The following is a 26,066-nucleotide window of genomic DNA, read 5'->3' as shown; positions in this document are numbered from 1 at the left end:
TTTCATTGAATATTTTTGGACCAGTTGACTGCAGGTAACTAAAACCATGGGAAGTGAAACTGCACATAAAGGAGGACAAATGTATGTCTTTAAATCCTTTGTCTAAAAACTTCTTGAGTAACCTCTGTAATCCTCACCATTTCTGCCATCTTGGGTCAGGATTGGTTATCATGCTTCAGTTGTCAAATCCTATGTTTTGTTTTGTTTTGTTTTTTTAATCTTGGACTTCATCCTACTTTTCTTTTTCACTGGAAATAAAAGTGACGGATATCTCCTCGTCTTTTGTTTTCTGCCACATGGCATTCTCCTAGCTCTTCTTACACCATCTTTCCTTTTCCAATGAGTCTTCTTTTTTTCGCTCAGTAATGGGCCTGTGCTGTGCTACGTGCTGAACATCAGCAGTACGCAGGGTGTGCTCCTTCCCTCAAGGAGCCTGCGTGCTGGAGCACGGGACCGGGAAGCCCTATGGGGTAACTTGTAGAACAGAGGTGGGGACCCAGCACAGTGTGTCACCGTCACTGAGGAGGAGCAGCTCGGCTCGCTCTGGGACCTGGGGGTTCTTCCCCAAGGGACGAGTGCCTAAGCTGATAGCTCATGTTAGGGTTTGCTACTTTCTTACCATTTCTTAAGTCCTGCCTCCAGTCCTATATTCTTTTTTTAAATCTGTAGTTGCTTCCTGGCAGATTTAACCTACTATACACCTTCAGTTATTCCTTCTCAGCTATTATCTCCCGAATCTGTTTTCAGTCCTGGACATCTCTTCTAAGTGCTTGCTCTCTATGGCTGGAGCCTTGTGCGTCTGGCTGGCCCCCCAGGACCTCTGACTTAATACTTCATTTCTGGGTGACTTACAATGCTTCATTTTATTCATTGTTGATATATGTTCACTGCAACATAAAGGTGGGCATAGTTAACCTATAACTTAATATGTCTAAACTAGTCATCTCTCCATCACTCTCTCACAATCCTCTTCTTTCCAAAGAAAACCAATAAAGTTTGCTTTTCTTCTTGACTTCCTTTACTACACGTTAATCAGGAATACTCAATAACAAAGGAAGAACTCACTCCATATGGTGTGTAGCATAATGCCTGGCACAGAATACGTATATGATCAAATGCCTGTTGAATGCACTAACTGGCTCAAATTAAAAGGGTTGTTTTGTCTTAAGATACAGAACATTCTCACTGAACCCAGTGGTGGGAAATATATCTGGGACACATATGACCAGTATAGACATAACTCCAGGGTCTATCTTTTCGGGGACTTTGGACCTCTCATCTCTCCTTTTCTAGCAATTGCTTCATTCTTTTTCTGTAGCCTACCTACTTCTACCCACCCCTGGCATCTAGTTTCAGCTCTGCAGTCTTCCTGACCACTCAGCCAGGTCCTCACAGCTCAACAACTCAGTTTTGCAGGACCCTCAGTCCAGATCCCAGGGCAGAGCACCTGATGGGCCTTGCCTTGGTTAGATGTCCATAACTGGTTGGTCAGATGCAGCCAGGGGGGCGGGGGAATGTGATATGGACGATCGTGCCCTCTGAGGCTACAAGTAGGGAGAAAATGAATGTGGGTGGAGAAGAAGTAATTCATATTTAGTACACTGGACTCTCTTCTTCCTTGGTCTTGTGCTCCTGTCCCGTTTCTAGTTAGTAAACAAATTAATCCTGACTTCTCAGTCATAATCACTTCTCTTCCATCCATTTCCCATTTCTATCCCTTACCTGGCCCACTGCAGTGGCCTTCTGGCTAGTCATTTTGTAAGAACTACAATTTAGTTCTTTAATACCCATTTGGTTTAATTTTCTCTCTTTCAACTTGTTTCCCCTAGTTGATCCTGCATATATCTGTCTTCCTGGATCACAACTTTTTGTCCTCTATAATGGCTTGCTGACCTTGTGCCACATTTTATTCTGGAATTTTTAGCCTTGTGGCATCCGGCTGCTTCCTGCCTTTTAAACAGGAATCTCCTGCCATTTCCCTTGGCTGGATGGTAGGCTGTAGTTGAACTAGACTGTGTATAGTTGCTGGCAGACATTTCCCCCCATGGCTTTGGGAAGGATGTCCTGAAATGTGGGTTCCCCCAGTAACCACACATCAGGTCTTTCATCCTTCCCATCCTTCAGAAGCAATCTCCTGCCACTGTCACTGTGACATGCTCCCTGGTTTGTATCCCAGGGGAGGGGCACCATCCATGTGGAATGAAACACAGGTTGTGCTCCAGAATGCTCCAGTGCCATCTGCATGCATGGCTTTCCCTGGAGTTGTGTAGTGCAGAGCCCTGCCTCAGAACTTCTCAGGGCCCATGCAATGCAACTGTGTGTTTTTTTTTTTTTTTTTTTTTTTTTTTTTTTTTTTGTGGTTTAGGTCTGTTAGTATCTCAGCTCCCTCATGAGATTTTTTTTTTTTTTTTTTTTTTTTTTTTTTTTTTTTGAGATGGAGTCTTTCTCTGTTGCCCAGGCTGGAGTGGAGTGGTGTGATCTCGGCTCACAGCAACCTCTACCTCCCACGTTCAAACCATTCTTCTGCCTCAGCCTCCCAAATAGCTGAGATTACAGCCGCACACCACCACGCCCAGCTAATTTTTGTATTTTTAGTAGAGACGAGCTTTCACCATGTTGGCCAGGCTGGTCTTGAACTCCTGACCTCAGGTGATCCACTTGCCTCGGCCTCCCAAAGTGCTGGGATTACAGGTGTGAGCCACCACCCCTAGCCCTTCATGAGATTTTAAACTCTTAGATGGATGAGAAATTTTCTTGTTTGTATTTGTGTTTAGTATAATGCCTTGTCTGAAATAGGTATTTTTATAAATAGTGGTTGGGTGTAAATTGATGGTAGCTGAAACTTTAAGAAAACATGAATAAATATGAATATGTTAAATGAAAATTAAGAATATTTCTATCCTCCAAATATAAATATTTATCTTTTATTAAGTATTTCTCTTGTGACATTTGTGGCAATAGATGTTCCTCCATGAGGTGGGTTGGTATTACTCAAACTGCCAGTTGGTCCTGAGAACATTAAAAAAAAAAAAAAAAACAAGGGTAGAAAGTATCAGAGTGCGTGTCTCGCTGAGGGTGAGCATTGTTTCCTGAAAGTTTTTTTTTAATCAGTTAAACATTGTGTCTGTATTAAGTCACAATGTAAATTGTATGTTACTATGGATGATGGGCAAAAGACAGTGAAAAACACAGATGGGTGCTCTTACCCCCATTCTACCCATGAGGAAACTGCACCTGGAAGTGGTGGTTGTCCATCGTCACCCAGCTAGAATGGATTCTGTCTTAAAGTCAGCCAGCCTACTGCAAAACCCTTCACATAACTTCTTTTTTTTTTTTTTTTTTTTGAGATGGAGTCTCTCTGTGTTGCCTAGGCTGGAGGGCAATGGCGTGGTCTTAGCTTACTGCAACCTCTGCCTCCCAGGTTCAAGCAATTCTCCAGCCTCAGCCTCCCAAGTAGCTGGGACTACAGGCACCCACCACCATGCCTGGCTAATTTTTTTTGTATTTTTAGTAGAGACGAGGTTCCACCTTGTTGGCCAGTCTGGTCTCAAACTCCTGACCTTGTGATCCACCTGCCTCAGTCTCCCAAAGTGCTGGGATTACAGGCGTGAGCCACTACGCCCAGCCCACATAACTTCTTTGTAAACTATGGGCTAGGCTATTTCCTTAAACAACTGTATTCCTTTTTCTGTGTTTCTCTCCTATGTTTATTCAAATGAAGACAGTTTTACAAATTTATATTTACAATGATTGTATAATTATATTAATATAATTAATCATAATGATTATTAATACTATTAATTATTATCAGTATTATTAATAGTATTCATACTAATAGTATTAATAATCATGTTGCTATAGTTTTCACTTTTTTTTTTTTTTTTTTTGAGACGGAGTCTCGCTCTGTCGCCCAGGCTGGAGTGCGGTGGCATGATAGCTCACTGCAATCTCAAGTGGTGGGCTCAAGTGATTCTCCCACCTCAGTCTTTTGAGCAGCTGGGACTACAGGTTCTGGACAGGCCACCACGCTGGGCTAATTTTTTTGTATTTTTTGTAGAGATGGGGGTTCTGCCATGTTGCCCAGGCTGGACTTGAACCCCTGGGCTCAAGTGATTCTCCTACCTCAGCCTCCTCAGTAGCTGGGACTACAAGTGCACGCCCCTGCCCCTGGCAGATTTACATTTTTAAATGATAGTATTTAATCGTGTGATTTGCAAAATCAATTTCCTATTATTAAACGTTTAGATGCTTTCAGTGTTTGAATATTTTAAAACATTGGATGGACTGCAGATAGCTTCTGTGTGATGAAAGCCTTCCGAGTAGCTGGGACTACAGGCACTTAACCATAGTGAGTGCAAAAAGAACACGCAAATAGTACCAAATTTTTTAATTCTTTAAGTTGAAATGTTTAATTCTTTTAAACTTTTAGCCCTCTTCATTTCCCAATTTCTATTTAGTTGGGTGTTGCAGGTTGTACAGTTTTTCTTTTTCTTCTTATTGGTAAAAACCTCCTTCCTTTCTTTGTCTAGGTTGTGCTGTGTTACAGGTCAGCCCAGTGACTGAAACACGTACTTACCATGATGTGAAAGAGATTTGCAAATGCGACGTTGATGATTTTGTTATTTTAGGTAAGATTTGGAAACTATTTGGATGTGACTGGCTGCCTCCCCAATCCCATCTGCATACACATACTAACATGCATCACACACAACACTACGTTACAGTGGCATTCAAATCAACTTCTTCCAAAATCAGATTATGGCCCTGAGATATATATACATAAAATATGTTCTTGTTTCAAATGTCTGGATAGCTGATCTCTCATCTCACTTGTAGAGTTGAATGAAAAAGCAGATATTCATTATGGTCGGATATCTCTTTGGCCTCTCGGTTATATTTTGGTGAAATTTCAGATGAAATCCCATCTTTGATCATTATCTGTCCTCTCGTTATCTGTTCTGTCCATTTCTCAGAACCTGAAGCATGGAGATGCTGAATAATTTGCTCTTTCTGAGATGCAGGGAGTGATTTTAGTGTTCTTATAAAATGGACTGCGATTAAATGAAACAGACTAAAAGACCTCACCACTCTTTCTTTTATTTTCCCACAGAGCTTGGAGATTTTAATGATATCACAGAAACCTGTAGCTGTTCCTGCAGCTCCTCTAAGAGGTATCTGTCTTCCGTGCACAGTGCACATAGACCCTTGGGCTGTCACCTCTGAGGCAGTGTGAACACTAGGCCTCTGACATTCTAGGCCACTTCTACTAGTTCCAGTGATTTGTTCCCATGAATCTAGATTACCATGTAGAAATGAAACAATCACCCCCAAAGTTTCTATAGTGTTTTGCAATATATAAAAGGCTTTTGTATGCATTTTCATTTAATCCTCATTTCAGTTAAACAGGCTGGGTGAATTTTATATATGCATGTGTGTGTATATTTATGTTTTTGTTGTTGTTGTTTTTGAGACCGAGTTTTGCTCTCGTCACCCAGGGTAGAGTACGATGGCCCGATCTCGGCTCACTGCAACCTCCGCCTCCTGGGTTCAAGCAATTCTCCTGCCTCAGCCTCCTGAATAGCTGGGATTATAGGCACCTGCCACCACACCTGGTTATTTTTTTTTATTTTTTATTTTTTGTATTTTTAGTAGAGACGGGGTTTCACTATGTTGACCAGGCTGGTCTTGAACTCCTGACCTCAGGTGATCCACCTGCCTCAGCCTCCCAAAATTCTGGGATTACAGGTGTGAGCCACCATGCCCGACCATATATTTATGTATTTTTAAACCGCATTTTATAGACATAAAAATTGAGACTCATATAGGATGTGCTTCAGGACACGAAGGCTATGAAGTAGAAGTAGGGCTTGAATGCAGGTCTTCCGACTCTAAAGCCAATGCTCTTTCACCACACCTCTAAGTCTTAGTGCCCTCAGTAAATAAAAGATGCTTTATTTATTGAACATGCAGGAACTATGTTGAGTAAGATACCTGGTGAGTGATTCATGCGTCATCTCATATGACAGCCTCTTCTGAGTTTTGGGGGCTGAGAAGAACAGTTGAAAACCTCAGGAAGACCCTGAACATACTCCTCACAAATACAGTTTTCCAGTTTTTGCATCTCTTATATTTCAGTGTCACTTATGAGCCAGACTTCAATTCTGCAGAACTATTAGCCAAAGAGCTGTACCGCGTGTTCCGAAAGTGCTGGATACTGTCAGTAGTTAATTCTCAGCTGGCAGGTTCCCTGAGTGCAGCTGGCTCGATAGTAAGTATCAAAAAAAATTGACCTTGAATTGAAAGTTCCTAAATCTTCATTTTGCCTGCCCTGTTCACTTTAAACATTTGTGTTTCCTTGTGTGGTCACTCGATATTAGGGGAGACTCAAAATGAATGAGGAAACTGGCATGTGTTGAGTACTTATTGTGTACCAGAGACTGTGCTCAGCAGTCCACATTATTTTATTTTATTTATTAATTTTTTTGAGACAGATTCTTGCTCTGTCACCCAGGCTGGAGTGCATGGCACAATCTCAGCTCACTGCAACCTCCGCCTCCTGGGTTCAAGCGATTCTCCTGCCTCAGCCTCCCAAGTAGCTGAGACTACAGGCGCACGCCACCATGCCCAGCTAACTTTTTTGTATTTTTAGTAGAGACAGGGTTTCACCATGCTGGCCAGCTGGTTTCCAACTCCTGACCTCAAGTGATCTGCCCACCTTGGCCTCTCAAAGTGCTAGGATTATAGGCCTGAGCCACTGTGCCCGGCTAGCAGTCCACATTTTAATCCTCATAAGTATCCTATTAGGTAGAGGCTGTCCTTATTTTTATTTTTAAGTGGTGGGCCCAGCCTCCCAGCAGGGCTGGTCAGCTGTGAAGCAGGAGTCATGCCCAGGCTGCCTCATTGGAAAGTACATGTTGGTTGCCTCATGGAACACACTGCTCACTGCTGTCAGAGAGCAGGCAGCCTTCTGAGGGTAGAGAACATTATGACAAAGGCTAAAACAGGGGTAGGGAAAATGCCCTCGAAGTGCAGAGGAAGGAGTGTTTAATTTTACTGGGGGAACTTAGGAAGGCTGATTGCAGATTTCAGAACTTGAGCTAAGTATTGGGCTGGCCAGAACTGTGGCAGGTAGAAAGGTTGGGGGAGGACGTTCTTGGCAAAGGGGAGCTGCAGCAAAAGTGGAGGGGCATGCTATGCTGTTGGGCAGAGTGATTCGGTGCGGTTGGATAATACCCGTTTGTGAGTATTTGTGTGTGAGAGGTTGTTCTTTATGGAAATCAAGTTTGAATGATAGTAGCCAAATTGTGGAGGATACAGAATGCTAATTTGAGAAGTTTGGATTTTATTTTATTTTATTTTATTTATTTTTTGAGATGGAGTCTCACTCTGTTGCCCAGGCTGGAGTGCAGTGGCACAAGCTCAACTCACTGCAACCTCTGCCTCCTGGGTTCAAGCAATTTCTGGCTAACTTTTGTATTTTTAGTAGAGACAGGGTTTCACTATGTTGGCCAGGCTGGTCTCAAACTCCTGACCTCAAGTGATCCGCCCACCTCGGCCTCTCAAAGTGCTAGGATTACAGGCGTGAGCCACTGCACCTGGCTGAGAAGTTTGGATTTTAAATGACAGTAGGAAAGTCCAGTGGTTCAGGGGGGAGGCACTGAACATTTATAAGCAAGGGTAATGGTCTGAATAGAGCTGTTTCTGGGGAAGACTAATAATGATAGGGGTTCTGATTGGTAGTATTTGTCAGTCTGTTGCCTAAGAGGGATGAGGCTTCTGCTATTCATAAATGCATTCCAGGTCAAAATGACCTACTTACAGTAAATTTGAAGTCTGGAAATAAATGAACTAAAAATACTGAGTAAAGTGATCTCATCTGGGTGGCGTTTAAAGCAATTCTCTTGCAGATGGCTTTAGAGATGTAGAGGGCTCTTGGTATGCCCTTTAGTTCAGTTAAAAGCACTATTAATTTTTCATGGTAAATTTTAATGTTGGAAATACATTTAGATGTTCCTTTAATTTAAATTCTTTGAAATATGCTTCTTTAAGTTGTTCCTAAATCGTTTTATGTCTCATGCAGGTCGTAAATGAAGAGCATGTCCAAAAAGACTTTGAATCCAGTATGAATGTAGTACAGGAAATTAAATTTAAGTCTAGGATCAGAGGGACTGAAGACTGGGCTCCTCCTAGATGTCAAATCATATTTAATATTCATCCACCACTCAAGTAAGTATGGGCTGCTGATTGGGCCTCCAATCCATTTAAATCACATTGTGACAGATCCCACATGGCTCTCTATGGCAGTAGGTGAAAAAAATACATATGCTAAAGAACACCGGGAAATTTGTTTTAGGGAAAGGAAAGTTGGCTGTATTTTCTGGCTTAGGTTTTTTTTTTTTCCCTCTTGTTTACCATGGACTTTTGGGGGGCTCTGTAAATTTTGACAAGTTGAGAATTCAGCTATGCAACCCTAATTGTGAATATTACATAGCAACTCAAAATTAAATAGGCTTAAAGGGGATTTTTAAAAGTGGCTAATATCAAAACTTAAAAATTATATATAAATAATTTTTTTAAATTTGTTTCCTTTTTAAAAAAATTAGAGATGGGGTTTCACCATGTTGCCCAGGCTGGTGTCGGACTCCTGGGCTCAAGTGATCTGCCCACTTCAGCCTCCCAAAGTGCTGGGATTACAGGTGTGAGCCACCTCGCTCAGCCTATGATAATTTTAAAAGACTGGACCACTTCATCTTCCAGAACAATCAGTGTGAAATAAAAATGAATGAACAAACTTCTAAAAAAGGAACATTTAATCTTAGGGAAAGCACTTATAGTTAAGAAATGTTACAGAGGCCGGGTACGGTGGCTCACACCTGTCTGTAATCCCAGCACTTTGGGAGGCGTAGGCTGGGGTCGGGGATCACCTGATGTCAGGAGTTTGAGGCCAGCCTGGGCAACATGGTGAAACCCTCTCTCTACTAAAAATACAAAAATTAACTAGGTGTGGTGGGCACAGGCCTGTAATCCCAGCTACTCGGGAGGCTGAAGAGCAAGAATTGCTTTAACCCAGGAGGCAGAGGTTGCAGTGAGCTGAGATTGCACCAGTGCACTCCAGCCTGGGTAACAGAGCGAGACTCAATCTCAAAACCAACAAAAGAAATGTAACAAAATGTAAATAAAACTATGTTTGTTCTCTAAGCAGTAACAAAAGTCCTAAAAGACAAAACAACGAAGATTATGCAAAAAATGAAATAAACCTATACATTTAAAGTAATAGTTTAATTGTAATTTGTTCTGAGACTATAGGACAGATTATGGACAAAGATTATACACAAAACATTTTAACCAAGTATAATTTTTCCATCCCTCTTGGTTTGTATTCAATTTGGTGTGCAAACCGCCAAGCGTTACGAAGGGACCGGCGAGGGTTGTTGACTGTGCCCAAGGGACTGGAGAGGGGTTGACTCTGCCCCATGGAGATGCCTTATAGACTAGATCTTTCTTTTGTTTTTCTTCTTTTGAGAGAATGCCAAGAAAGTCTCTGGGTCTGCTTGGGCAGAACTCCCTCTCTAGGCATTGTGAGGGGTCACTTTTCTTAGCCTGGGGTATCTTTTCTTTAGGGGTTTCCTAGGTCCTCGCTATGGCACCTGGGCAGAGATTTAGCATATTTTTACCTTGGCCATCTTTGCTGATCCTGAACTGTAATCAAATTTTACAATTTCCTTGGTATTTCCAAGTCACATGTAAAACTATGGCATAAACAGTTCAATAGGAAATCCCTCAGGCCGGGCACAGTGGCCGATGCCTGTAATCCCAGCACTTCTGGAGGCCGAGGTGGGCGGGATCACCTGAGGTAAGGGGTTCAAGACCAGCCTGGCTAACATGGCAGAACCCCATCTCTACTAAAAATTCAAAAATTTGCCAGGCATGGTGGTGCATGCCTGTGGTCTCAGCTACTTGAGAGGCTGAGGCAGGAGAACCGCTTGAACTCGGGAGGTGAAGGTTGCAGTGAGCCAAGATAGCACCACTGCACTCCAGCCTGGGTGACAGAGTAAGACTCCATCTCAAAAAAAAAAAAAAAGAAAGAAAGAAAGTCCCTCAGTGGAATGGAATATCTGAAAGAGTCGGACCCGATCGGGCTCTAACCAAAGACACGCTGGTCGCAGTCAAGAGATTTTATTGGAGGCACCAAGGCGACACCACACGGAGGAGGAGAAGGAAGGAAGAAGGGGCGAGCTGCTTAGGTGCTGGGTTTTTATACTCAGTGGGGCTACGTGGGCATCGGTGATTGGCTTAGGGGTGGGGTTTGAGTAAAAGGCAGGAGGTGTTCTTCCCTGATTGGCCTTCTCTTGGCAGGCTCGTGGGGTGGAGAACCGGGAACTGGGGGTGAAGAACCCGGAACCGGCGCCATCTTACTGTGCCCATGTTACCCAACAATATCTCTTACCAGAAATGTTTGATTTGATTTCTTTGTCTTACATTACCTCTTATTTGTCTAAATTTCTTTAGGTCCATTTGTGAATTTCCCAAGTGCATCATCTTTTGGTGTACGGCCTCCCTGAACTGTCTTCCTTGTATATAACATGTCTGTGGTTCTCTCTGGAGCTGGAACCCTATACATGGGCATCGAGACCTCCCTAAAAACCCCTTGGAGTTATCAGTGACACTGACTTCTGCTTTGGTTTTAGGAGAAGCTTTTTTTTTTTTTTTTTTTGAGGCAGAGCCTCACTCTGTCACCCAGGCTGGAGTGCAGTGGCGCGATCTCGGCTCACTGCAAGCTCCACCTCCTGGGTTCACGCCATTCTCCTGCCTTGGCCTCCTGAGTAGCTGGGACCACAGGCGTCTGCCACCACGCCCGGCTAATTTTTTCTATTTTTCGTAGAGACGGGGTTTCACCATGTTAGCCAGGATGGCCTTGATCTCCTGACCTCGTGATCCACCTGCCTCGGCCTCCCAAACTGCTGGGATTACAGGCGTGAGCCACTGTGCCCAGCCTAGCAGAGACTTTTAAAGAGACGTAGCTTTAAGGCTGGGCACAGTGGCTCATGCCTGTAATTCCAGCACTTTGGGAGGCCAATGTAGGAGGATGACTTCAGGCCAGGAGTTCGAGACCAGCGTGGGCAACATAGAGAGACCCTGTCTCTACTAAAAAATTAATAAATAAATAAAGTCCAAAAAAGCTAGCTGGGCATGGTGGTATGTACATGTAGTCCTAGCTACCTGCACAGGAGACTGAGGATTGCTTGAGCCAAGCCGAGGAGTTTGAGGCAGTAGTGATCTATGATCATGCCAGTGCTCTCCAGCCTGCGTGGCAGAGCAAGCCCCTGTCTCAGGAAAAAAAAATAAAAAATAAAAATAAATTAGTTGTAGCTTTAAAAGACTCAGAGATTTCAACTAGAAAATTGTATTGAATAAATCTATTTCTTTCCCAAATGAAAAGTGACAAAGTTAAGGCCGTTAGTTGAGAAAAGTATCACGATGGCAATTTCTTTTCTAATTAGTGAAAAATGTGCCATTGGCCTTCTGTGAAATGTAACTAGTATTATTTTTTGTATTCAGGAGGGACTTTGTGGTGGCAGCCCAGAATTTTTTCTGTGCCGGCTGTGGAACTCCAATAGAGCCTAGTAAGTACGGATAATGGATCGCCTGTTTATTATGTGATGACAAGGTCCAGAATAGCAAAGTAGGGCAGCGCATTGCTTGTGTAAGAGACGCCTTTGAGGAGAAGTTGTTATAAGAGCTTCACAGAAGTTGCTCTCTTTCTCATGAGGAGTCCATCATGACTGACACGGCTGTGTGACCAACTAGGACCGAGGACACCAGGACCAGCCTCCTAGTTCTCTCCCTGTTGGGCATCAGCTCCAGCCACGTGGCCTCCTGCTGCCCCTTGAAAATGCCAGGCTCACTTCCAACATATTTGCGTTTGTGGTTTTCTCTCCCCCAAATGCTCTCCCTGCAGACACCCCCATGACTCATTCCTTTGCTGCTTTCACATTTTCACTCCGAAGTCACGAGGTCTTCCCTTGCTGCCCTATCTAAAATGCCTGTCTTGCCCCACTGCTGGCCACAGACAATCCCATGAACACTTTATATTACCCATCCTTATTTTTTTTATTTTCTTGCACAATATTTTCTTAGAAGTTCCTTCTTATTTTGTATTCTTAGCACAGTAAAATAGTCTCTTATATTTTACTAATGTCTTATTATTATGTCTTCAACACTAGATTATAAGTTCTGTGAGGCCACATGTATTGTCTGTTATATTTATTACTTTAGTCCCAGCTTCTAGAAGAGTGCCTGGCATGTAGTAGGTCCTCAAAAGATATTTGTTGAGTAAAGGAATGGCTTAACAAGGAGCTAGGCAAACTTCTCTGAGAGAGTTTGAGGAGGTAGCCTGAGAGGATCATTCCTGGGCCAACTGAAGCCTAGAAGATTAGGCTTTCCTGGGCCAGGCACAGTGTCTCCCACCTGTAATCCCAGCACTTTGGGAGGCTGAGATGGGCGGATCACGTGAGGTCAGGAGTTTGAGACCAGCCTGGCCAACATGGTGAAACCACATCTTTACTAAAAATACAAAAAAATTAGCCAGGCATGGGTGGCAGGCTCCTGTAATCCCAGCTACTCGGGAGGCTGAGACAGGAAAATTCCTTGAAACCAGGAGGCAGAGGTTGCAGTGAGCCGAGATCGCACTATTGTACTCCAGCCTGGGTGACAAAGTGAGACTCCGTCTCAAAAAAAGAAAAAGCTCGGGCTTTCCTCAGTCAGAAATGCAAGTTTCCCCCTTGAGACTGGGAATCACTTGTTCGGCGTGCTACCTGTATGTCTGACCTGCAAAAGGCTGGAAAGAGGAGCTTTGTGGAAAGAGTTCCCTTAGCCTTTGATAGTCAGTTTTTGAAGGAAAAAGACTATGAGGAGCTCCTACTTCAAGAGATAAAAACAGCAAGCAGGAATCCATCTGGGCTTCCTCTCCCACACTGGATGATAATGCCTGATGGGCATCACCGTTGTTGCTGATTTTCTTTGAATGAGTCATTTTCCCAGCACATCTAGTGGGGAACAGATCTCTTTGGTTAACCACTGTATGCTGGCGCTTCCGTGAATATCGAATGCATGAGTCAGAAACTGTACACATATGACTGTCGCTTCACCAACTTTTTGTTATTTCCCTAAGCTTGTTCAGGTATGGAGATGTGTGTCTGTACTTTTGTACAGTGGCCTTGCCCTCAGGGAGCTTGCTTACCATCTTTTAGGGAAGATACACTCATCAGCCAAGTAAGTGTGTGTAACACAAAGTGATGTACATAACAAAAGAGTCAAGAGTGCCGTGGGATTTACAGCAAGGGAACTTCATCTGAGCTTGAGAAGCTGGGAGTAAGAGGTTTCATTGGAAAGTGATTGCCCACAGAAGTAGGAGTGTTGGTCATGTGCAAAGGGCCTGTGGCAAGTAAAAGAAACCCTGTGTGGCCAGAGAGTAAGAATAGGAGGAGAAAACATGCTGCAGAGGTAGGCGGAGCACAGATTGTAGACAGCATAGAAATAATTTTGGGCTTTTCCTGTCAATTCCTTTAGCTTCTAGGGTACATTATTTTTAACTTTTGACTTTGAGGTAATTTTAGACTTACAGAAGAGTTGCAAAAATAGTAGAGAGAATTCCTGTACACCCTTCACCCAGCTTCCTCTACTGCTAACATCTTACATAATCATAGTTTCAACCTGAGAAATTAGCATTGGGTACAGTCCTATTAATGAAACCCCAGGCTTTATTCAGATTTCACCAGGTTTTCAGTAACATCCTTTATCTGTTTCAGAATTCCATGTTGAATTTAGTTGTCATGTTTTCCTTAGTCTCCTTCAATTTCCACACACTGAACATGACATTTTACCCTTTACTAGTTCAGTATATCCCCAAAATAAGGATAAGAAACAAGTTATCACACCAAAAAAATTAAAAACAATTCTCTATATTGTCTACTTCCTAGTCTTTTTGTTCTTAAGGTATCATTTATGGCTATTTTTTCCATCTAGGTTGCAATCAAGTTTCATACATTGCATTTAGTTATTGATTCTCTTTAGTTAGCTTTATTCTAGAACTGCAGTATGGTAGCACTAGCCCACCTGGCTATTTAAAATTAAATTTAAATTAATTGAAATTAAGAATTCAGTTCCTCAGGCACACTAACTACATTTCAAGTACTCAATAGCCACATGGAACTCATGGCTACTGTACTGGACAGCACAGATATAGAACACATTTATCCTCATGGAAAGTTATACTGGACATCTCTGTTCTAGAATATTTCCCTTCCACCCCACCCCCTGATGCTGACTTTTCATAAAATGAGGACAATTGTGTTTTAGAGCAGGATTTCTCAACTTCAATACCATGGACTTTGTCGTGGGGGGGGTCCTGTGCACTGTAGGATGTTTAGCAGCATCAGTAGATGCCAGAAGCAGCTCCCAGTGGCAACTGAAAATGGCACCAGACATTTGCAAATGCCCCTTGGGAGGCAAAATCACTCTTGGCCAAGAACCACTGGTTTAGGTCACTTTCTATTGTTCTGTTTTAGTTAAAGGACTTAGGAAACTAAAAAAGATGGATATTAGTTTATTCTGTATTGATAGTATAACAGCATGTATCCAATAAAGTTTGATGAATGAGTGAATGGATATTGAGTGTGTGTTGAGGAGTAGATGAAACTGTTGCTACGAGAAGCTCACAGGTGCCTAACCCTGAATTTCCCCTATTTCACCGAATTGACTAATTCAGTGTTCATGGCGACTCTAGAGAGCATGATTATCATGAATAACAAAAAACAACTCTATTTATTTGTTTGCTTTCAAACATCAACTCAGAGTATCACCTGAGTCTGAGGGACAATTTGGGCAAGTGTGAAGGCATTAGCTTCCTCTCCCTTTCCCGCCGTCGAATGCAGCGGAGGAGGAGTGGGACATGATGGCTGTGGGCTGGAGCTTTGGCAGTCCAGGCTTGGGTTGGAATCCTGCCTGCCTACATACTGTTCATGTGGCCCTGCGTGTTGCCTAACTTCAGTGTCTTCTGCTTTCATCAGTGAAATAGGGAAATAACTGTCCCTTTCTCACAGACTTTCGAGCACAGAATGACATACTAAATGTAAAACATTTAACTGATCTGTGGCACAGAGTAAGTGTTCAGTAAGATTCTTTTCTGTGGTCACTCCCAGCCAGGCCTTGTTTATTTTTTATTTTTATTTTTTTGAGATGGAGTTTCACTCTTGTTGCCCAGCCAGGCTGGAGCGCAATGGCGCAATCTCGGCTCACTGCAACCTCTGCCTCCCGGGTTCAAGCAATTCTCCTGCCTCAGCCTCCCAAGTAGCAGGGATTACAAGCATGCACTACCACTCCAGGCTAATTTTGTATTTTTAGTAGAGATGGCTTTTCTCCATGTTAGTCAGGCTGGTCTCAAATTTCTGACCTCAGGTAAGATCTCGGCTCACTGGAAGCTCTGCCTCCCGGGTTCACACCATTCTCCTGCCTCAGCCTCCTGAGTAGCCGGGACTACAGGCGCCTGCCACCACACCCGGCTAATTTTTTTGTATTTTTAGTAGAGATGGGGTTTCACCGTGTTAGCCAGGATGGTCTCGATCTCCTGACCTCGTGATCCGCCTGCTTTGGCCTCCCAAAGTGCTGGGATTACAGGCGTGAGCCACCGCGCCCGGCCAGGCCTTGTTTATTTTTAAAGCCGTTATTTGGAAATGATCTTCAGAATCTACAGTGTGCGGGTTCTACAGCAGCTGCTTTCCCATCCATGATTTCATTAATCCTCCCAACATATGGCAACTAAGATTTGTGTTATGCTGTATGATATTTCAATTACAAAGACATACATGACTCAAACTATGAATGATAAATATCAAACTTGGTTCATGTCAGAACCTAGTGTTGAGGGAGGGGCACATAGGAGACTTCGACTGAATTGTTTTCTTTCTGAAGCTGGGTGGTGAGTGCACAGGTATTTCTCGCATTAGTTTTTATACCTTTTGTTTGTTAATGTATTTTATTAGAGATTTCCAAAAGTGGTCAATGAGTGTTTATTTTAGTAGGTTAAAAAGTGCAGTGGGCGTGGTGAGGCCAAGACAGGTGGATCACTTGAGGTCAGGAGTTTGAGACCAGCCTGGCCAACATGGTGAAACCCCATCTCTACTAAAAATACAAAAATTAGCCGGGCATGGTGGCGCACCCTGTAGTCCCAGCTACTGGGGAGGCTGAGGCAGGAGAATCGCTTGAACCCAGGAGGGAGAGGTTGCAGTGAGCCGAGATCATGCCACTGCACACCAGCCTGGGCAACAGAGCAAGACTCCTTCTTAAAAAAAAAAAAAGGTGTAAAGAGCAAAAATTCCTTCTTTCCCCTACCCTCCAGAAATAGTCAGTGTTGGCTTTTTGGTGGAGATCTAGACAGTGCATATATGTTTATGTGTATGTTTATATATATGTTAAATAAAATTGAGATCACATTGTACCTATTTGTAACTGGACGTCCGCTTTCCATGCTCTTCCATGTACTTTATGGGCTGTACGGCATTTCATGTTGAGTGCACCATATTTATTTAACCAATTGCCTTTTGATGGACATTTTGGCTGCCACCCCCATTATAAATGTGCTGTAATGAACACCTTTTTATATCACTATGTGTGCCTGTTAGCACTTCTGTCTGATGGAGTCACAGAAGCAGGATTACTGTTCCACGTGTCATAAGAATTGAAGTCTATCACAAAAACATCTTCCTACAAATTAGTTCTATCAGTGCTAGACGTTAAGTGCCCTCCTCTAGATACTGCACCAGTTCTGGGTCTTCTAAATTTATGACAGGCTGAGTCAAAACAGAGTATCTCACTTTTCTTTTCTTTTTTCTTTTCTTTTCTTTTCTTTTCTTTCATTTCATTTCAATTTCATTTTATTATTTGTCATCAGTTTGTGACAGGGTCTTACTCTCTTGCCCAGGCTGGAATGCAGTGGCATGATGATGGTTCACTGTAGCCTCTACCTTCAAGCAATCCTCCTGCCTTAGCCTCCCAAGTAGCTAGGACTACAGGCACACACCACATTGCCTGGCTAATTTTTTTTTTTTTTTTTTTTTTTTGTGGAGATGGGGTCCCACTATGTTGCCGACGCTGGTCTTGAACTCCTGGGCTCAAGCGATCCTCCCGTCTTGGCCTCCCAAAGTGCTAGGATTACCAGTACAAGCCACTGTGCTCAGCCTCACTTTTAAAATATGCATTTTTTTGTTTCTGAGATTGCTTTTCTCTGTTAGTTATCTGCATTTCTTCTTTCCATGAATTATCTATTCCCATCCTTTGTGCATTTTTATATTTTTTTCTCATTGATTTATCAAGGTCTTTATGATGCTGCTTCCTAACATTGTATATATACTGCTTCACAATTTATAAAGCACTTTTCCTATGTGTAATATCACTCAATCCAGTTCTGAGCTGCATTTTATGGTCTCAGAATAGTTAGTCTAACCTGCCTTCATTCTTCCTGCTAGTGAGAGGAGTCTGGACTCCCACCCAGATTTCCAGATCCTAAAATGAATTTTCCTTTTGCTACACTGCAGTTTGCAATTTCCATCTTCCAAATCCAGGAGTATTTTGGGAAGGTTTTGTTTTTCCGACATCTGTTCCACAAGAGCAGAGCTCATGAATGGCCATGATTTAATTCCCCAAGTCTCTGCCGGAGCCTTCCCAGCTGTCATGAGGTTGAGTATGGCTTTATCATCATGAAACAAGTCATCAGAGTCTTTGAATCTTACGTAGGAATTGGAAGTCAGGGGTAGACCAGGATAGGTTTTCAGCACCAGGTGCGGCACTCACCCTCTGGTATGCTTGGCAGAGTTTGTGAAGCGGCTGCGGTACTGCGAATACCTAGGGAAGTATTTCTGTGACTGCTGCCACTCATATGCAGAGTCCTGCATCCCTGCCCGAATCTTGATGATGTGGGACTTCAAGAAGTACTACGTCAGCAATTTCTCCAAACGGCTGCTCGACAGCATATGGCACCAGCCCATTTTCAATTTGCTAAGCATCGGCCAAAGCCTGTATGCGAAAGCCAAGGAGCTGGACAAAGTGAAGGTGAGCCGCAGCCCCAACCCCATCCCTCTCATTGGAAGTGTCCTGTGGCAGGAAATGCACATCACACTAGCTTGGGGAACCCACAGATATATCCTCTAAGAGGCAAATGGATCATAAAGCGAGTGAAGCGGCTGGGCGCAGGGGCTCAAGCCCGTAATCCCAGCACTTTGAGAGGCCAAGGTGGGCGGATTGCCTGAGGTCAGGAGTTCGAGACTAGCCTGGCCAACATGGTGAAATCCCATCTCTACTAGAAATACAAAAAAAAAAAAAAATTAGTTGGGTGTAGTAGCACACGCCTGTAATCCCAGCTACTCGGGGAGGCTGAGGCAGGAGAATCGCTTGAACCCGGGAGGTGGAGGTTGCAGTGAGCCGAGATTGCACTACTGCACTCCAGCCTGGGTAACAGAGCAAGACCCTGTCTCAAAAAAAAAAAAAGAGTGAAGCTTACACTTTGGAGCCCCTCTCCTGCACAGGCTCTTTCCAAGGCCCCACACTGAATCTTATACTTAGTATTATGTTTTTCTTGAAGAAGGCCCCAAAGTTCTGTAAGTTTTAGATTCTACAAAACCTGGATCCATCCAGGGCACACTCTGTGGATCAGCAGACTCAGTTGTGAAGCCTTGCTCTATAGGCTGTTTGCTTTCAAGGTTTGTTTTATACAAATGCAGTATTTCAAGGTTAGAAATAACATTGAAATTTGACTTGCACTTTTCCCGTGTCATTTATTACATTTAACTTTCCCCCGTGTTTGGTTTCTCCCATCAGGAAATTCAGGAGCAGCTCTTCCATATCAAGAAGCTGTTGAAGACCTGTAGGTTTGCTGACAGGTACTATTCTCAGCTGGGACAGGCTGCCTTCCCTCCATACATCTGCTAATCATATTAGTGCCTCCTGCATCTGGCTCCCCCATTACACAGGGCTTCTTAGCACAGTGATGACCTCATGGCTTTCCTTGGGAAATCATGCCATCTCTTTGAATTACTAAGCCAATAGTGGAATGCATTAGTCTGTTCTTAAGTAGCTAATAAAGACATACCAGAGATTGGGTAATTTATAAAGGAAAGAGGTTTAATTGACTCATAGTTCATATAGCTGGGGAGGCCTCACAATCATGGTAGAAGGTGAATGAGGAGCAAAAGCATGTCTTACATGGTGGCAGGCAAAGAGAGAGCATTTGCAGGGGAACTCTCCTTTATAAAGCCATCAGATCAGCCAGGCACAGTGGCTCACGCCTGTAATCCCAGCACTTTGGGAGGCCGAGGTGAGTGGATCATGAGGTCAAGAGATCGAGACCATCCTGGCCAACATTGTGAAACTCTGTCTCTACTAAAATTACAAAAATTAGCTAGGTGTGGTGCTGCATGCCTCTAGTCCCAGCTACTTGGGAGGCTGAGGTGGGAGAATTGCTTGAACATGGGAGGCAGAGGTTACAGTGAGTCAAGATCGTACCACTGAACTCCAGCCTAGAGACAGAACGAGACTGTCTCAAAAAAAAAAAAAAAAAATCAGATCTCGTGAGACTTATTCACTACCATGAGAACAACACAGGAAAGACGTGCCTCATGATTCAATTACCTCCCACCAGGCTCCTTCCAGGACATGTGGGAATTATGGGAGCTACAATTCAAGATGAGATTTGGGTGGGGACACAGCCTAACCATATAATGGAGAATTTAACTCATTAAGAAGAATGGTTTAGTTGGAGAATGAAACAATTCTAGCCAGTGACCTTTTTATTATTATTATTGTTATCATTAAATTGTGGTAAATATATATAAAATTTACCATCTTAACCATTTTTAGAATACACTTCAGTGGCATTAAAGTATTCACATCGTTATGCAATCATCACCACCATCCAGCCCCCAAACTCTTTTCATCTTGCAAAACTAAAATTCTGTGTCATTTAACAACTCTCCATTCCCTCTTCCTCGTAGCCTAACTCCTGGCAGCCACTATTCTACTTTCTGTCTCCATGATTTTGCCCACACACATGCCTTATATAAGTGGAATCTTAGAGTATTTGTCTTTTCGTGACTGGCTTGTTTGACTTAGCATAAAGTCCTCAAAGTTCATTCATGTTGTAGCATGTGTCAGAATTTCCTTCCTTCTTTTTTTTTTTTTGAGACGGAGTCTTGCTCTGTCGCCCAGGCTGGAGTGCAGTGGCGTGATCTCGGCTCACTGCAAGCTCCACCTCCCGGGTTCACGCCATTCTCCTGCCTCAGCCTCCCCAGTAGCTGGGACTACAGGCGCCCGCCACCATGCCCGGCTAATTTTTGTGTGTTTTTAGTAGAGACGAGGTTTCACCGTGTTAGCCAGGATGGTTTCGATCTCCTGACCTCGTGATCCCCCTGCCTCGGCCTCCCAAAGTGTTGGGATTACAGGCGTGAACCACAGCACCCAGCCAGAATTTCCTTCCTTCTTAAGGTTGAATAATATTTCATTGTATGTATATACTACATTTTTTTAATCCATCTATTCATCCATAGACACTAGGGTTGCTTCCCCTCCTTGGCTATTGTGAATAAAGTGGATATGACCATGAGTATACCAGGGCCTTTTAAAACCCCTTATAGGGAGGCATGTCTAACCAAGTGGGATCATGGTCTTCAGAAATTCTACTTTTAGAAGTTTATCCTAAGGACATACTGATGGATATAGGCAAAGATTTAAAGTATAGTTTCTTTTTTTTTTTTTTAGACAGAGTCTCGCTCTGTCGCCCAGTTTGGCGTGCAGTGGCACAGTCTTGGCTCACTGCAGCCTCTTCCTCCCAGGTTCAAGTGATTCTCGTGCCTCACCCTCCCAAGTAGGTGGGATTACAGACATGTTTCATCACACCCGGCTAATTTTTGTATTTGTAGTAGAGACAGGGTTTCACCATGTTGGCCAGGCTGGTCTTAAACTCCCGACCTCAGGTGATCTGCCTGCCTCAGCCTCCCAAAGTGTTGGGATTACTAGTTTTGTTTTTAAATAAGAAAAGGCATTAAAAGTCTATTAAGAGGTATTATGCTCTCTCCCTGGGTGATGGGATCATTGGTACACCAAATCTCAGTGTCCTGCAATATACCTATGTAACAAACCTGCACACATACCCCCAAATCTAAAATAAAAGTTGACATTATTTTAAAAATCTAGGTGTTCATAATAGGGCAGTACTTACATTAATACCATGTCCATAGAATAGAATACTATACAACCAGTAAAGACTTAGGCATGAATTCATTGAGAGAGAGATTTTTAAGTAGAAAAAGCATAGGTTACTCAAGGAAGTTAAGATTATTGATTGTAGTTGGTGGAATTATAGAGTTTTTAAATAAATGGTTTAGCTTTAAAGCGTTTTTTCAGTCTCTAATCTTTAATGATGATGTATTGCTTTTTAATTAAATTTTGGGGGAAGGAGCATATATTCTAGAATCATTTGGCTTTGAGCCTTTGCTTCATGGCCTTGGCATGGCATTGGTCTCAGGGCCTCGGTTTTTTCATCCACAACATATAACAATACCTATACTTCCTACCTTGTACAAAAATTCTTGAATATCCATTCTGGGCTTCATATAAAAACAATTAGTAGATCTGTGTTAAGTCCAGAGGGATGGTCAGCACAAACCGATCATTGCTGGACTGAGTGTTAGACATGTGTCGGGGGACCATGAGGATACAAATGGAGGCAGCATTTAGCTCAGTTAGGAGTGAGATAGGATAGAGAGCAAGCAAGGATTCCAGGAGAAAAAGGCTGAGCTTGAAGAGTAAGGTGGAGCAAAGGAGAGGGATTGGGGATTCTCCAGGCAGAGGATGCTGCAGGAGTGGGCACCTCAGGCTGGGTGCAGAATTGAAGAGGATTTGGCATTGTAGCATGCCAAGTCCAGTGTAGGCCGTGGCTGTCTTGGAAGTGCAGGGAATGGTGCTTCTATTAGCCATTGAGAGAATTCAGGTCGACACCTGCCGGGTTTGGAGAAGATGAAGTTTTGAATGCCCTAGGGACCATGACCACTGGCAGTTGGCTGCATGAGCCTTAAGCTCAGTGCCTGACTCGTACATTTGGAAGTCGTAGGCTTTGCTGAGTGAGCGAGAATTCTCGCAGCTGAGCCAACAGTCCGTAAGGCTGATAGTCTTGAAATGTAGCTGGAAGAAATAAGGTAGGAATTTTGATTACTTGGTAATCAAAGGGTACTAGGTACACATTCTTTAAGACTTAAAAAACTAATGCTCAGTTTTCTTTTGCTCAATGTGTGCATGGGCAGGCTGTAAGAGATGCGGGTCTCTGCTTATTCAGCTTTTTGAAATCAGCTTTCATGGAATTTTAACTTCTTGGCTTCCAAGCAAACTTGCAACATGTAGAATGGTGGCGAGCATGGTTCACTGTTGTTCTTCGAGCTATTTATTTTTTAAATTGAGTTAAAAAAATTAAGTGTGAGTGCCAAGAGAGAACAACTGGCCCCATTCTTCCCCAGCCTCTGTGTGGGTGGGTTTCTGAATTCCTCTTTGTTTCCTCTCTGGCAGTGCATTAAAGGAGTTCGAGCAGGTGCCGGGACACTTGACTGATGAGCTCCACCTGTTCTCTCTTGAGGACCTGGTCAGGATCAAGAAAGGGCTGCTGGCACCCTTACTCAAGGACATTCTGAAAGCTTCCCTTGCACATGTGGCTGGCTGTGAGGTGAGGGTGTACCCGGAACAGATGTGTTCCCGATGCACCAGGGCCTGTGCTGCGTGTTCCGCACTTGACTTCATTTAACTCTCACAAACCCTGAGGGAAGTGCTGGTGAGCTAGTTAGAGATGAGAAAACTGAGGTCAGAGCTGTGAAGTAACAGCTGAGATACCCCTGCTGGTAAGTGGCAGAGCCAGGATGCAAGCCTGGACCAATGGACTTCATCTAGGTGCCCAGTTCTGCTCAGGGCCCACTCTGCCCTGACGTGCCAAATATAGTCATGTGGAACCAGGATTTGATGTAACAGGAAGCTCTGTGCCTACATGGATTGAAGAATTGTAGTGCAGCAATGAGAAATGAAATTAGATCACTTCAGAGTGCATGTTTACAATTAGGACCTTACTCTGGTACTTTAAAACTGCTTTGATGTGGAATTGGATGAATGTACATTTTTATCTTTTTTTTTATTCTGACCCATTCATTGCTGCAAAACACAATATCCTTTTCCTTCTAGAGGTTGGAATCATAGACATTCAAACACTGATGTTTATAAGGTTCTGTAATAGTGAAAACTCAGCTTCTCCATCAAGAGAAGGTTGTAACTTTTTGATGTCTTCTTTTACAGCTGTGTCAAGGAAAGGGCTTTATTTGTGAATTTTGCCAGAATACGACTGTCATCTTCCCATTTCAGACAGCAACATGTAGAAGATGTTCAGGTATCTTAATAACTTAATAACATAAGCTTAATAATAGGTTAACTAATTAAACTAAGTTTAGTAACTTAAGCACAAAATTAACTTAAGCTGAATAATAGCTTAATACTTTAAGCACAGTTATTTAAAGTACAGTCATGCTGGTGTGTGCTTGTAGGCTGGATTGGAGATAATGAAGTTTTGGGCACAGAGGGAGTATTTGGGTGGGGCAGGGATAAAGGATAATGTCTTCTGGTGCAGGGTTTGGATAGAGGAGATGGTCCCTTTGTTGCCTATGCCCACCTCTCTGTCTTGTAATTGGATCATTCATGCCCAGTGGTGAAGTCTCTGGCTGCTTTTGCTCCACAGAGGCAGAGTTGAGTAGCTGTCGTAGAGACCACGTGGCCCACAGGGTCTAAAACATTTGCTATCTGGCTCTTTACAGAAAAGGTTGCCGACCCTTCTACAGTATTAGTGCCCGAGAGAATCCTGTGTTCTGTAAACTCTGTTTCATGGGAGAGATCCTGGTAATGAACTCTGCCTTCACCCTTGATAGGGGCATATCCTCCTCTCAGGCCACTCCAGTGTCGTCTCCCCACCCCTTTAGGCAGTGTTGCAGGACTGGCTCCCCAGCAAAGAGACTTTGGGTCAGAGATTTGCCTACAAAGAGTTTCATCTTCTTCAACTTAATACCTGTAGGGATGTGCAGGCAGCAAGACTGGGAGAGGGAGAAGTTGAACTGTGGTGGGGTTGCAGTGGAGCCCTCAGCTCATCTCACGGGGAGCTCTGGAGTTTGGTGGCCTTTCAGCACTGTTCCAAACTGGGGACAAATTGGGGCCGGCCTACTCACTATAGAGTGATCAGTCATTGAATGCAGGCTGGTGCCAGGAGGGGGACAAAGCAGCTTTCTCGATGTAGGGCCATTTCTAGAGAAACAATGTGGCCTCCCCAGAGTTGGAAGAGTCCAGCAGGTCTGCTGAAGTGTGACCTGCTGAAACGTGAGTTTCAGCCTGGCTGGTTTCTTTTTAGAAGACTCTGGGCTCTGGATTCAGACCCCCCTCCCTCCCTAGGATGGAGACGAATGTCTGCAGAAATGTGAGAAAACAAGATAGCCTGTTTGCTGATGGCTGTCTTCGTTGCTTGCAGCGTGCAGGGCTTGCTTTCACAAACAGTGCTTCCAGTCCTCCGAGTGCCCCCGGTGTGCGAGGATCACAGCGAGGAGAAAACTTCTGGAAAGCGTGGCCTCTGCAGCAACATGATGCCCCTGAATACTGTGAAAAAGACTGTTCAGCATGCCTTATGATAACACCGATTTGTGTCTATTATTGGTGACATTGTTTTAGATATCGGGTATTGTATATTAAGGAAAAAGATGGTCTATATTCTCTTTATTGCATATACTTAATGTTTCAAAAGAATGCAGATTCTGTGATTAAGCACAGGGTTGATAGTAGTGGTTTTGTTTACAAATGTTCTGTTTTGGCTGCTATTGGTTTTTTAAAGAGGTTTTTTATACTTTTGTATTTGAATAGTTATGTTTCGCTGATGCTGAGCCAGTTTGTGTGTGTGTGCATATATGTGAACTGTAACTGACAAGATGAGTTACTCAATTTCTCTTCCTCTAAAGCTTGTTTGATGAAACTGGTTGGTCCTTTCAGTGAACAAAAATATGACCCCAAATCTGTTTGCTCTGGCTTTTATTTCTTCAGGAAACAGACTTCCACTTAAATGCCATTTTGTGATTGTGTCAATCATACACATTTTATTTACTCCAGAGTTTGAATAGACAGTACACATTTCTTCTGCAGATTTATTTCATGATGAGTTTGAGTTGCTTAGCAGGGCGTGTAGGTCCAGTTGAAGTGCAGTTTGAAGCAACTGCTTCTAGATGGCACTCTTTCAGGTGGCACAAATCGAACCTGTATTTTCCATCTCTGTTCCACACGCTGCAATGTCAAGGGATGCAGAAGTGAGTAGAATTCCATCCCTGCCCTTGAGGGTCTTGCTTTAATAGATGTAAAACTGAACATAAGGTATTTGCAGATTTAAACAAACTGGGGGAAATAATGAACAGTGTGATTCTAGTAATAACATTAAAATCACAGACATCGACTAAGAAGGTTAAATGAATCACAAAACCTTTATGAATTTCTTTTTTCTAATAGTTCTTATATGTTTTCCTGAAACATGTGAGCCTATTCTTTTTTCTTCTACTTTCTATATACTTTCTCCCACTTGAGAAAGGGGCCTTGAGGCTGCGTCCCTTCATGGTATACCTTTAGACTGAACGGTTTTCAACCTAGGGCTTGGGTGTTATATTCCCTGGGATTCACATGCCCTAACTAAACCTACCTTGATTTTCTTAGACAGCACAGGCAGGCAATAAAGTGTCACAGATTGTCCCCTAACCCTATCCAGCTGTGTGTATGGGTGTGTTTTATTCAATGGGATAGTATTGAGCACATGAAAGAAATGAATGACTTCTGTCAATCTCTTTTCATTCAGTCTTCTCATTCTGTCAATTGTTTTCTCATCCACGATGCCTCTGCCAGAACTGTGCTCACATCCATTGTTTAAGCCAGATCTTTTTTAAGTATTATAGAAGTGTAGAGGCACATAGAAT

The 26,066-nt window shown here is 43.1% G+C and overlaps 1 protein-coding gene across 1 annotated transcript in view; it reads left to right on the top strand.

Moving 5' to 3' along the window:
* RUBCNL (rubicon like autophagy enhancer) overlaps positions 1 to 25,854 on the top strand; it is a 45,397-nt gene extending 19,543 nt beyond the window's left edge. The window contains exons 5-14 of the mRNA XM_030813369.1: positions 4,530 to 4,628; positions 5,111 to 5,171; positions 6,136 to 6,268; positions 8,081 to 8,226; positions 11,560 to 11,624; positions 17,867 to 18,105; positions 18,871 to 18,932; positions 22,606 to 22,759; positions 23,377 to 23,467; positions 24,590 to 25,854. Coding sequence (XP_030669229.1) covers positions 4,530 to 4,628; positions 5,111 to 5,171; positions 6,136 to 6,268; positions 8,081 to 8,226; positions 11,560 to 11,624; positions 17,867 to 18,105; positions 18,871 to 18,932; positions 22,606 to 22,759; positions 23,377 to 23,467; positions 24,590 to 24,702 — 1,163 coding nt within the window. The 3' untranslated portion in view covers positions 24,703 to 25,854. The remainder of the gene's footprint in view (positions 1 to 4,529; positions 4,629 to 5,110; positions 5,172 to 6,135; positions 6,269 to 8,080; positions 8,227 to 11,559; positions 11,625 to 17,866; positions 18,106 to 18,870; positions 18,933 to 22,605; positions 22,760 to 23,376; positions 23,468 to 24,589) is intronic.
* The last annotated feature ends 212 nt before the right edge of the window (positions 25,855 to 26,066 follow it).

Source organism: Nomascus leucogenys, chromosome 5 (assembly GCF_006542625.1).
Source record: "Nomascus leucogenys isolate Asia chromosome 5, Asia_NLE_v1, whole genome shotgun sequence".
NCBI lineage: Eukaryota > Metazoa > Chordata > Mammalia > Primates > Hylobatidae > Nomascus > Nomascus leucogenys.
The sequence above is the reverse complement of the archived record's forward strand: the minus strand, read 5'-3'. Positions and strand labels throughout refer to the sequence as shown.